This window comes from Lolium rigidum, chromosome 6, assembly GCF_022539505.1.
Source record: "Lolium rigidum isolate FL_2022 chromosome 6, APGP_CSIRO_Lrig_0.1, whole genome shotgun sequence".
Lineage (NCBI taxonomy): Eukaryota > Viridiplantae > Streptophyta > Magnoliopsida > Poales > Poaceae > Lolium > Lolium rigidum.
The window spans coordinates 322,508,775-322,521,258 of record NC_061513.1 but is presented as its reverse complement, the minus strand read 5'-3'; the positions used below and the strand labels follow the sequence as shown (position 1 = coordinate 322,521,258).

The following is a 12,484-nucleotide window of genomic DNA, read 5'->3' as shown; positions in this document are numbered from 1 at the left end:
GACGTGGTTCCGGCGTGCGCGCCCTAGTCCTTGGCGGCGGCATGTTGTCGCGGATGTTAATTCCACCAGCCCCATGGGGCCTGGTGTTTCCGGCTGGACTGCGGCGGCGAGGTGGCGGGGGACGCGGGTACCCGTTAGGTGGAGGTGACGGATTCCGGTACTTGTTCCTACCAGTGTACATTGCATCCTTTCCCTTCTTTGGGTCTGATGGAGGCGTCTTCGACGGCACGGGGATTGGATTCGGGTGCTCCCTTGCTTTTCTTCTGCGCTCCGTGGATCCGGTGCGCGATTCATCATCAGGGTGGCGATTAACGCGGGCGTCCTTCTGCGCGGTGGATACACAGTGATCCGGATTGGATTCCAACCTGCGCGAAGTATCTGCCTTACTCTGCTGCTGCATTGCAGAAGCAACGAGCTTGCGGACGTAATCGATATCAATTTCCTCGTCCTTTTTGTTCAGGATTTCCGCCGCTTTCTGCATGTTATCCTTTGGAGTTGCGAGCGGCTGCTGTTCGACAGGGGTTGCGAAGTTGATCCTGCGGGGAGGGATTGCTTCTCTGACGATCCTATCAGCCTCCGCCTGTGCGTAAGTCATTTTCACCTCCCACTCTTTTCTCATACTCTTGACTTGCTCGAGTGTTGCGGTGATTTCGCGATCCTGTCTTTCGAAACGATTCATCATATGCGCAGCTTCTTCCCTCTCATCCAATATAGCAGCTGCGGTATTGGCAAACTTCTTGGCTGTAGCCAGCATTTCCTTTCTGGTGGCCTCTAAAGCCTCCGGATCTGCGGCGTCGCCAGGGGTTATTGGCTTGTTGAGGACGTCCGACTTTGCGACCAAATCCATGCGTGCTTGTGCAACTATTTCCTCCGGAGACAGGACATCCTCGAGCGGACGTTCCCGATCTAACGGAGATCCGACATTAGATGGTCCTGGGTCGGAGGTGGTGTTTTCATCTTCGCGTTCCGCCGTTCCAGCCGTGCCACGGTTGCGAGAACCTGCATAGGCTGGGCGGAATCGACCTCAGGTTGCTCACCGCCTCCGAGCTCTTGTATTTTGCGATTGAACTCTTCCGTGTCCATAGAGGAGGAATCATCGGAAGTTGGGCTCAGGTTGCCCAGAATCGATTCTTCACCCGGGGCGTCGCTTTCTCCGACAGCCTCCTGCTGATCCGGAGCGACAGCGTTTTCCGGCGCCTCATCCTGCACGGGGCCAGCTCCGATCTCTTGAGGGGCGGCTCCGGCGGTATGGGCTATGAAGTGCACGAAGTGACACCTTTGCTTCTCTAACACTCGGGAGACCCGAGCGGATCTCGCATTGGTCTTCCACCGTTATTTCCTGCTCAGGGGCGGATTGGGTGGGTTTTGATTTTTTCAGATCCAAGGCGGAATCCTTCTTAGGAAGTTCCTGCGACTCAGATCGGATCTTCGCGACTGCGTCCCGCTCAGCGGCGGTCGCGTCAGCGTTACTTACCAGTGGGTTTCCGTCGGAATCGACGGTTTCCCCGATGAAGATGTGTATGCCGCCAACTGGGACGATGGAGAGCTTGAGGGGTCGGTTTTAGCCGGAATCCAGCACTCATCCGGAGGGACGATCGGCAGATTTCCGGCGTAAAGGACACGCCCCACAGCGATGGTGTCGTCGAAGCTTCCCATGGCGGAACCCTCCCGGTTCCGGCCTCCAGACGCCGCAGGCCCCACGGTGGGCGCCAACTGTCGTTGCCTAATCGACGGTACCTCGGAGGAGGGATCCTCACGAGGGGAGAAGAAGTAGGGGCCATAGGGCGGAGTGCACACGGGACGGTGGTACGCGAGTTACCCAGCTTCGGAACACCCGCACGATGACGAGGGCCTACCGCCGCTTGTCTGGAATTATCTGGGCGCTTTCGCGTTGTTACAATGAGTTGTGGTTGTGCCTCTAGGGCTCCCGGGATCCGGCTTATATAGGCGCACGGATCTAGGGTTTACATGGAGAGCCCTAGCCGGAATACAAGTTGCCTAACTACGGTACAATGTCTTGCCGTGTACGTCAAGGATCCGCCTTCCTCCAAGTACGTGCTGGATCCGGATACTTCATGGGCTGTCACGGATCCGGCCTCCTTCGTAGGTCGGTTGAGATCCGGCTTCCTGTTTCTGGGCTGGACTTCATCCTTAATGATCTACAGCAACTGGGCCGTCCGATGGGCCACATGCCTCACCACCAACTATGGGCCACCCGGGCTTGCCGGATCTAGGCCATGCCGTTGATATACCCATAAAGTATACCCACAGCACCCGGCGAAGACAACCGCGCCAGTTGCCTCCTCCACTATGTAGAACACAAACGGATGGCGACGAAATCCACTTGCGGAGGTGATCTCTCTGGACTGTCCATTGCGCATCCTTCAGTGTCGATAACCATGGTGATGGCCGCGACTTCGGTACCTTCCTCGTTCACCTCGATCACCGCCTTGTGTATGATGTCGTCCACCATAATAAAGCCGTCGCCCTCCACCATGTCTAACAGGTCGGCCTGCGCACTGAATGGCAGCTCGAGACCCAGCTTCTCGAAGATTAAAACAAATTAAAATGATCCCATTTGAAGATTAAAACAAATTAAAAATTAAAAAATAAATAATTAAATAATTTGCAGTTAACGGACGGTGTGGCCTACGCCGAGGGTCTAGACGCCGATGCCACCGTCGGCGTATACGGGCTGCGCCGAGGGCTGGGTCTACGCCGATGGCCCACGTGACTTTGCCGAGGAGGATCTTAGCCGACGAGCTACGCCGAGGGCTGCCCTCGGCGTAGCCTACACGGACGACTCCTTGTGGCTACACAGAGGGTTTCAGGCCGTCGACGCCTTGCGCCATTTCTGTCGTGGCCGGTGGTCTTGCAAAACTAGTTACCGCAAACAGCGTTTAGTACAAAGTCTGGGAGCTGACCCAGCCAAGCCTCATAGGTGCTAGCTGCACGACGCGCCACTGAAGAGCGCGCTTCTGAATTACAGGCCCGAGAGAAAGACACAATATGTGCAACTATTGTAATTTCAGTTTTTCTCCAGGTTTGAATCTGGGTATTTACTACTTGGTATGTCGGTTTCATCTCACATCTAACGATTAGTATATAATATATAATAAAACTGAAGCGCAATGCAATCAAAAGCAATAATCTGAAGCACAGTGCAGAATTTCATAAGATAAAAGAAATACTCATCATTGATACAAACACACTCAAATTTCCAAAAGTAACGGGCTACAAAAGTACATAGTAATCAAATAAGTATGGCTGGTACGAAGATTAGTTCCGAAATCCAAATAGACTGCTCAGCCGTTGCTCCTCCTTGGAGGGGTCGAGGACATGCCCGGCGAAGACAACCGCGCCAGTTGCCTCCTCCACTATGTAGAACGCAAACGGATGGTCGGCGACGAAATCCACTTGCGGAGGTGATCTCTCTCGACTGTCCATTGTGCATCCTTCAGTGTCGATAACCATGGTGACAGCCGCGGCTTCGGTACCTTCCTCATTCACCTCGATCACCGTCGCCGCCCCTGAAAGACCCCGCCTCCGCGTGAAGGAGAGTCCATGGGCGCGCCACCACCGCCCCTGCCTTTGGCAGCCGGGCGCGGCCGGCACCGCCGACCCCGATCGCGGCAGCGGCCGGGAAGAGGAAGACAGCTGCCTTTTCTAGGGTTTGGGTCGTCACCCGGAACCGCCTCGCGCGAGACGACCCGGGGCGAAGATCGGGTGGGGAGGGAGGAGAGGGGGAGGGAGGGTGGAGGGGCAGCGCTGCAGGGAGGGGTCGGGTGGGGAGAGAGGTGCCGGCTGGGTGCGGGTGGGGATAGAATTGCATATCATGTTCTTGTCTGCCCTCTCCTCGGCGAGGCGCTTCCCGGCAGCGAGGGTTCCCAGACCAGTGGAGCTAGCATTCCTCGTCAGCGGATGTCTGATCATGAGCGGCAACTCGAATCCTCTAGCCGTGGCCGCAGCAGGCTGTCCTGTCCGCACAGGGGCTTTGCCATCGGTAGGATCCACGACATGCCCTGCAAAGAGGATCGCCCCCGAAGTCTCTTCGACAATGAAATACGCAAACGGATGGTCGGCGACAAAATCCACCGTCGGCTCCCCCATCATCCCGGGCGCACATCCAGGAGCGATCCGCATGATGGTGACCGCCGCAGCTACGGTGCCTTCCTCGTCGACCTCAACAACAGCCTTGTGGAAGACGTCTTGCACCACCAAGGGCAAACCGCTGCGGTCGGCCTCCATCATGTCGGACAGGTCGGCACCCATGCAGAACGGCAGCACAAGTCCCAAGTCTTTGAGAATTTGGGTGACGTTGCTGAGGAACTCAAGCTTGAACTTTGGAACACCGAAATGGCAGACCTTGACCTTGCTAGACGGCAGGTGGTCGTGCACGAACCCTGGCCGGGACGTTATCTCGTCGAGGAGGGTGCGCAGGCCGTCGTACGCGTCCGGTAGGAAGATGCACATGGAGTACTGCGTGTCTTTCTTCAAGCCGGCCGTCGACGACCAAGGGTCTCTTTGTTGTTGCTGCATCTTGTACTGCAGCTTGAGCACCTTGAACCCGTCGTACGCGGCGACGAAGTGGCGGTTCGAGTTGCACATGAAGGGCGCGTCGACCGTGGCGCCGTCGAGCAGCTGGAACGGCCTGTCCGTCGTGCTCCGCTCGTAGAACGGCAAGTCCCACTTCCCTCTGAAGTAAATGGCATTGGCGAGCACGGCGTCGGTCTCGGTGTCAAAGGACTTGGCGGAGACGATGTTGTCGATGAGGTTCCTCGTGACCTCCGCGACCCAGGCGTTGATCTGCTCCGCAGCCTCCCCCGCCTTCTCATGGAAGTCCGTCGCGCGCGCCTCCGCCATATACGTGCCGACGACGGCCTCGCGGTACGCCGGCTTGAGAGGGCGTGTCCTGTCGTTCCACACGCCGCACGCGAACGCGACGCTCGGCCCGCCGGAACCGGACCGGTCCTTGAGCGCGTCGGACACCATGGTAGAGACGGATTCCTCGAGCTCGTCGCGGGACCGGGCGCCCAGGAGCCGGAGGATCTCGGCCAGGGTGTCTCCCCGGGCGCCGGGCGCCAGGAGCGAGACGGCCGCGTAGATGGAGAGCGGGGAGAAGACGAGGTTGGCGCGTGGGTTCTCGTCGGCGAGGCGCTTGGTGAGGCGCGCGGCGAGCCCCGCCAGGCCGGCGCCGGACTGACGCGGCTTCTTGCTCGGTCCGGCCATCATCGTCGCGCAAGCAAAGGCAGGAGCCGGTCGGACGTACAGATCGTTTGGTGTCCTCCAGTCTTGCTGCTTGTGCTTCGGCTCGTGTATGTATATATGGAGAGACGCACGGCATACGATCTGATTTGGATTGCGAAACCGTGTCGGATTCGTTTTTGTTTCCAAGAAAGGCATATGCATATGCAACGTCGGTTTCGTTTACTTTTGAGGGTATGCCAGTTTCTGTGATCGATGGCGGTTTGGCGGTTTGGTAACTTTGGTTTGGGTCAATACAGCGCCAATTTCCTATTTTTTCTTTTCTTTATCCTTGGTCTTCATTTATGACTTCGTTTTTGTCCATCGCCTTGTTTTGGCGTGTGAGGATGATCAAAGGGGATTTACGGGACATAATTTGGGTGGAGAACTCGGGTACCAACAAAAAATCAGGTGGGTGGAGATGGCTCTGGTACCCAATTGTTAAGATCTCGATACAAAGTAGCTCAAAATTCATTGGATTTGGATAAGGATAAATTGATCCAACTTGGGTTCTAAGAAGTATGTGATTCGGGAGAGGGAGTCGCCACCCCGTCTTCCTCTAGTCTACCACATCTTCTCACGTGCACAACATGCTTCTATATCCTTTTTTGCGAGAAACTCCAAATATATTATAGAAGTCCAGAAGAAATACAAAGCACCCGGCGGATAATAAAAATTACATCGAGCTCATTGGACTAGCTAACGACCACTATTGCCACCAAAGTGAGTCTTTGTTGCAACTCTCCTACCGGAATATGCCTAACATTATTGATGACAATCGGCAAGTTCGGGTGCCTCAGAAGACCAGGGTCCCAAAGCATCGTTCAACAGCCAACCTTATTCATTGCTCACTATGGGGCCAATCATCGGGGCCGATGTAGCAATCATGCACTGGACATGCCCACGGGCCCATTTAGGGGGGGGGGGGGTGGTTCGGCTTTCTGCTATTTTCTCTGGTTTTCTAGTTTTCTTTGCTTTTTTGCTGGTTTTTTAGTTTTTGTCGGTTAGTATTTGAACTTTTTCAAATTTTAAACATTTTTATGTTTGAACAATTTTTATTTTGAACTTTTTAAAGTTTAAACATTATCTATTTTTAAAAATAAGTTTGAACTATTTTAAAATTGAATATTTTCAAGTTTAAACAAAATTTAAAATTTAAAAAGAAATAAGAAAATGAAAAAAAAATCGCAGCACCATTTTTGTTGGGCCGTGTTGGAGCGGCCTATGAATCCCTAGGCAGTCCGGACGCTCGGTCAGGCCCGAACTGAATTCTCCCGGTCTTGCTTCCTGGACCAAGTTTCACTGGTAGTTTGGGTTGGGCCGCCTGGCTTCTATTCCGCATCAAAGCCGGTTTGTTGCCGTGCTGGCTCGTTGGCTTTGCTCGTTTGGGAAACACATTTCCGGAACTCTGAATTTGGGAAACGATACTCATGTAGAGCATCTCCACTCGTCTCCCCGACGAGGCCCCCGAGCGACGTTTTTTCCATCCGGACGGCGTCAATCGGTCCAGTCGCGGCCCCGGTTCCTCGTTTTCGTCCGGATTTGGCCCTTCATCCATCCGGCGAGCCCACGCCATCCCCGGTCCCCTGGGGCGCGCTCGGGGACTCCGGACGAAAGATTTTGGCACGAAACGTCGTGTAGACCCACGTAGTCGGCGACAAGAAAATCAAATCCTATCGATTTTCCCTCCAATTTGCTTGCATATCCCCATTCCCTCCAATTTGCTTGCATATCCCCATTCTCTCCCGCCGAATTTGTCCATTCTCCTCGTCTTCCAGTTCCAGTTCCGGGCGGCGTCTTCTCGTCCACCACCGCTCTCCTCCTCGTCTTCTCGTCCACCACAATGCCGCCGAAGGCGACGACGAGGAAGCCGTGGACGAAGAAGGAGCGGTCGCCGGGCATGACGAACGCAGAGTGGGCGGCGGACGAGAAACGGCGCGAGGTGGAAACAAGCGGCAGGCGGAGAGGTGAGAAAGCCGCCGCCAAGAGGCGGCGGCGGCCCAGGACGAACAAGCGAGGAAGATCAGCATGGCCATAAGCGGCGGCGGCGGAGCCATGTTCCCGGCCAATGGCCGGCGCAAGGTACAAGCGCTTCCCGTCGTCCTTCTCCCCTTCGATGTACTCGCCGGCCGCCGCCCGCCATGTTCCAAGAGGGCGCCTACGTCCAACCGCCCGGGTTCACGCCGCCGCCGCCCGAGCTTGACGTCTGGCAGCGGCGGCCGGGCTCGAGGGCACCTCGCCGGCCATGCGACGAGGGCCGCTCCCGCTCGGTGCGATGGCGGCGCCGAACGAAGAGGAGATCCACGAGATGATCACCTCCGGCTCCATGGCCGCCGCTGCGAGCCCGGGGTTCTTCATGGCCGTCGCCGCCGCGAGCCCGGGGTTCTTCACGCAAGAGGAGGCGAGGGCGACGGCAGCTGTGGCGACGCGCAACGAGCATGGGGAGGATGTTGCCGACGGAAGCCAAGCCGTCGAAAAAGAAGACGAAGAAGAAGAAGAGCCAACTCAAGCCGCCGCCAACCTGTCGAAGGGGAAGAAGAAGAGGAAGAAGGACTAGCCGCCTGCCGAACCGCGTATCAAATGGACTCGAAGGAAGAGGAGTGCCTCGCCGAAGCTTGGATGACCGTGTCCATGAACGGCATAAACGGGGCCAATCAGTCGTTCGACACATATTGGCTTCGAGTGAAGCAGGCGTACGAGGAACGCAAACCTTGGTCGGGTATGGGCCAGGCCCATTTAGGTCTGTTTAGCCTATGCAGTTCGTTTTTGCTTTTTCTTTTTTCTTTTTTGATTTCTTTTTCTGATTTCTGTTTTTTTTTTCTGTTTTCGGTTTTGTTTATGGTTTTTTAGATTCGAAAATTTTAATTTCTAAAAATTGTTCAAACTGAAAAAAATTAAATTAAAAAATGTTCAAATTTGAAAACCGTTCAAATCTAAAAACCGTTCAACTTTGAAAACCGTTTAAATTTAAAAACCGTTCAAATATGAAATTTATTCAAATTCAAAAATTGTTTAAAATTTAAAATTTGTTCAAATTTCAAAAATGTTCGAATGTAAAATTTGTTCAAATTTAAAATTTGTTCACATCGAAAATTATTCAAAGTAGAAAATATTTCAAATTAAAAAAATTCAAATTAGAAAATAGTTTAAACTTAAAATTGTTCAGATTAGAAAATTGTTGAAACTTAAAATTGTTCAAAAGTTTTTTTTAAAAAAAAAAGCAAAAATCTTTTAAAAAAATTTCAAAGCAGAGATGCTCAATTTTAATTTTTAAAGTATTCAGATTTTGATAATTTTTAGTTTTCAAAAATATTCAAATAGTAAAATTTTAACAAACAGAAAAGAAACGAAAAAAGAAAATCCTACCTGTTTCTGTTGGGCCGGGCCCAGTAAGCCACGCCGGGGGACGTTCATCCAAACAACGATCAAACTAAATGGGCCGAGCCCATATACGCCCGGGGGGGCGTGCCCGACCAGCTCGGCGTATAGGAGCTCCCGTGTAAGTCTACCTGGCCTGTTTAGAATGCTGCCGGGGGTCTTCTGTGGCTGGGCCGAAAGCAGTCGGGGCGGATATAGTGAACCCATTGATGGGCTCGTACAAACCCCTGAAAAGTTAAAAAGGAAAAAAATAAAAAGATCAACATTCTTCTGCAGATGCGAGAAATGGGAGGTGTGGGGGCTTTGGTGGTGGTACCACAGGCTCACATGCGTACAGTTGGCTCGTTGGTGCAGCTCCTTTCTACCATCTTCCGAATCCCGATGTATACTATTGCTGCCATTGGACGCCCTGCCGTGGTCTTCCAAGCCGGCTGCACCCAACGACCCAACGAAACAATACTACTCCCTCTATCACATTTACTAGGCATGCACGTGTAACTAGGTCGTTAAATTTAATCTATATAATATAAATTATATAACATAAAAAATTATATTATTAGAAAATATAAAATCTAAAGTTTTTAATGGTATTTTTGTAATATATATTTTATGTTAATTTGGTTAAATTAACGACCTAGAGATAACTGTTGGACTAGTAAACTGAAACGGAGGGAGTACTTGCTTCACGCCAAGTTTCACAAAAAATTAATATGTTTGTGTCCTGCGTGAAAAAGATTAAGACATGTTCTGTGAAAGCTTTTTTAAGCACCAACTTTGTCTTCTTTACACAAGACACAAAAAATGTCGGTTTTTCGTGAAACAACTTTATGAGCACATATAATATCGAGATTTACGAGTCGGTTTTTTATTTAACTTTTTTTATTTTGAACTATGTTTAAAAGTTATCTAAAAAATTGGGAGTATATGCTCCCGAGTGCAAAAAACATCTCGTCCATTTTCGTCGGCAAAAATAATTTGCATGGAAGGTTATTTATTCTCTGTTGCATCAATTCTCTGTAAGGACGTAATGTTAGAAACTAATCAAGACATCAAGATACGCACAAACTAGATTTATTTAAAAAATAGAATCTCTGCTTACATGATTAGCCACTCGCATCAGTAGTAACGGTGAGATGCTACTCCCACTGTTCACAATTACTTCATGTTCTGGGTTTAGCCAAAGTTAAACTTTGTAGACTTTGACCAAATATTTAGAAAATAATATCAACAATTATAATATACAATCTATTGATTAACTAAATTTTTGTACTCCATCCGATCCATATTAGTTGTCACTAATATAGGTGTATCTTAACATATTTTAATTCTAGATACATCTATACTAGTGACAAGTAATATGAATCGAAGGGAGTATTATATGTATTTGGTATTAAATATATTGATATTTTTCCCTACAATTATGGACAAAATTTAAAAAGTTTAACTTTAACTAAAACCATAACGCGAACTAAATAAAAACATGGATGTACGTCTCTTCTTACTCGAGCAATCGGATAAGGATGAAAGAAAAGGGTTTGTTGTCTCCCAAACTACAAAGTGTAACTGCAGTTTAAACAAAAGTGTAACTCTTCAGTTGCTTTTCTCCAACAAAAAGTACAACTAACTACTAATTTTTTTTTTATGTATGACCGAGATTTAAGAAATTCTCAAATAACTGAGACATAGCAATTTTGAAAGAAAAGAAAACGCAGGAAAGAATGTGGCGGAATAGTACTACGCTGCGTCCGAGTAGCGGTTATCTCACATCCCTATCGGCCTCGTTGGTGTTGCATAGCAGAAAAAATAATGGGGCGTTTTGGAGGCGAGCGTACGGGCATGTGTTGCCATCCCCACGCGACAAAGATGCTTCACCGAGTTCGGAGTCCAGGCTCCTCTTGCGCTTGTAATTTTCACAAGGACCGCTTGGAGACCGTGACTAGTTAATCCAACCACCAAAGCACCATTGGTGATTTAATTAGGGAATCAGAATTCACAAACACTAGTAATGCCTGGAGCAAATAGCTCACGGACGGAACTGATCAAGACGGAGCTGGTACTCCGTAGTACTTACTGATGACGAATGAGCGTAGGCGTAGGCGCACCTATGCAACGAATCAGGGGCGAGTTCTACCGACCGATGCTGTGCTGATTGGTGCGCTACATGCCTACATGCATTCGTAGACTTGCCCAACAGTAGGCCTCGCACTTCAGATGCCGTCATTTTTCCGTGCCGGGGCCATGCATTCTGTATTTCTGCTAGATACTGTACATACTTATATCACTTGAGACAGACGTGCGTATGGGTAGCTGGTATGTACAGTGACCGATGGTAGATTCCCACGAATCTTGTACATTCCCCTGTTTGGAGCACAGTAGATTCCTCACACCACAGTTCTTGTTGTAGACACCCGTGGCATTAACGGATCACCACGGGGAACAGAGACACAACGTTGATCTCTACCCATGAGGAAATGTGTTTGCCAACAAAACTAACCGGTGGATTTCCATCAAAAAAAAAAAACTAACCGGTGCATTGGAAAACTAACTAACTGGTGTTGCAGAATCGTGGGCCAGACACCTCCTTCGGTTCAGAGGATTTTCTAAAACAACAGAATAAAAAAATACAGGATTCAAGTGCCATGTCATCTTGTGTATTGCATGATAGGAAGGATACTAAGAATCGGATAAATTATTTCCAATTGGTTGGAGTGGATGAACACTCTCCTATAAAATCTACTGAAAATAAGGATTAAAATCGTCCAAGAAAATCTATTGGAAATCCGTTGAATCAAATGCTCTTTTTATTTGTTCAATATGAACAGCAATGGAAGATAAATATAGTAGCAATACGACGACACTCTTTATCTACTTGATTGAAGATAATGGAATAATAACACGAAAAGCTTTCTCTGATAATAGTACATCAATTTTACCTTAAATTCTCATTCGAGAATGGTCTCTGACCCGATCTTCGTACTTATTAGGATTTATGTTTTTTATGTTTCTTCAAAATCCAAACCGAATCTTAAGGACATTTTTATTCGAAGATTTAAAAAACATAAAGTAGTAATAGTATATGTAATTGTCATGGAATATTGAAATCTTTAAGAATTAGACCCTAGCCATAGACAATAATATTTTTTTTTAAACATAAAATTATGAAGAAACGTATAAATTAGTTGCAAGGACATATGTCTTTGAAAACTTGAACTCCAACATTGAGGTAAATTTGCTCTGTTTAACTCTAGCCATCACAGAGAAAATTATTTCCTCAGCTTTGTTCCTAAAAGGATCGTATGATCCATTAGTGGGGGGGAGGGGGATTAAGCGACTCTCAGTTTTTTTTTTATCTTTTTCAACTTTAGGGTATGAACACAAACCCCACCAAACACCACTAAGGCTCACCTTATTCTCCTTGTGCCCTTGCACAATGCAAGGTGCCATGATCCACTAAGCGGTACACTTGAAGGGGGCAATCGAACCTTTACAAACAAGACTGGGGCAATAACCACAACTTAATCATTGGCTTACAAGAACACGGAGATAAAACATCAAGGTTGAAATTTGAGGACAACCTCTTCCGTCTATATATATGGTTCCTAGATACACAATAAAAAGAAGATCCACTAGGATTGCAAGAGGAAGAGGAACTTCGGCAAATATGATGACATTGTGACCCCTGTTGCAGAGGACATGATGGACGAGCTTCTTCGGATGGACGCCGAATTCTTCGTGAAGGGCAGCTATGCTGAACATAGTACTCGTGCTGTAACTAATGAACGGTTGACCATAGATAATATACTGGGCAACAATTGAAATTTTATTGCCCAAGAATTGTATCCTGTATGTTGTAGACATAATC

At 49.0% G+C, this 12,484-nt stretch overlaps 1 protein-coding gene across 1 annotated transcript; it reads right to left on the bottom strand.

Moving 5' to 3' along the window:
• Nucleotides 1-3,681: 3,681 nt before the first annotated feature.
• On the bottom strand, nucleotides 3,682-5,229 carry LOC124664709 (putative serpin-Z8). Its single transcript, XM_047202164.1, has one exon. It carries the CDS (start codon nucleotides 5,227-5,229, stop codon nucleotides 3,682-3,684), a length of 1,548 nt encoding a protein of 515 aa, XP_047058120.1.
• Nucleotides 5,230-12,484: the final 7,255 nt, after the last annotated feature.

Coding starts and splice junctions, on each gene's coding strand:
- LOC124664709 (XM_047202164.1), bottom strand. CDS start 5,229: ATGGCCGGACCGAGCAAGAAGCCGCGTCAGTCCGGCGCCGGCCTGGCG.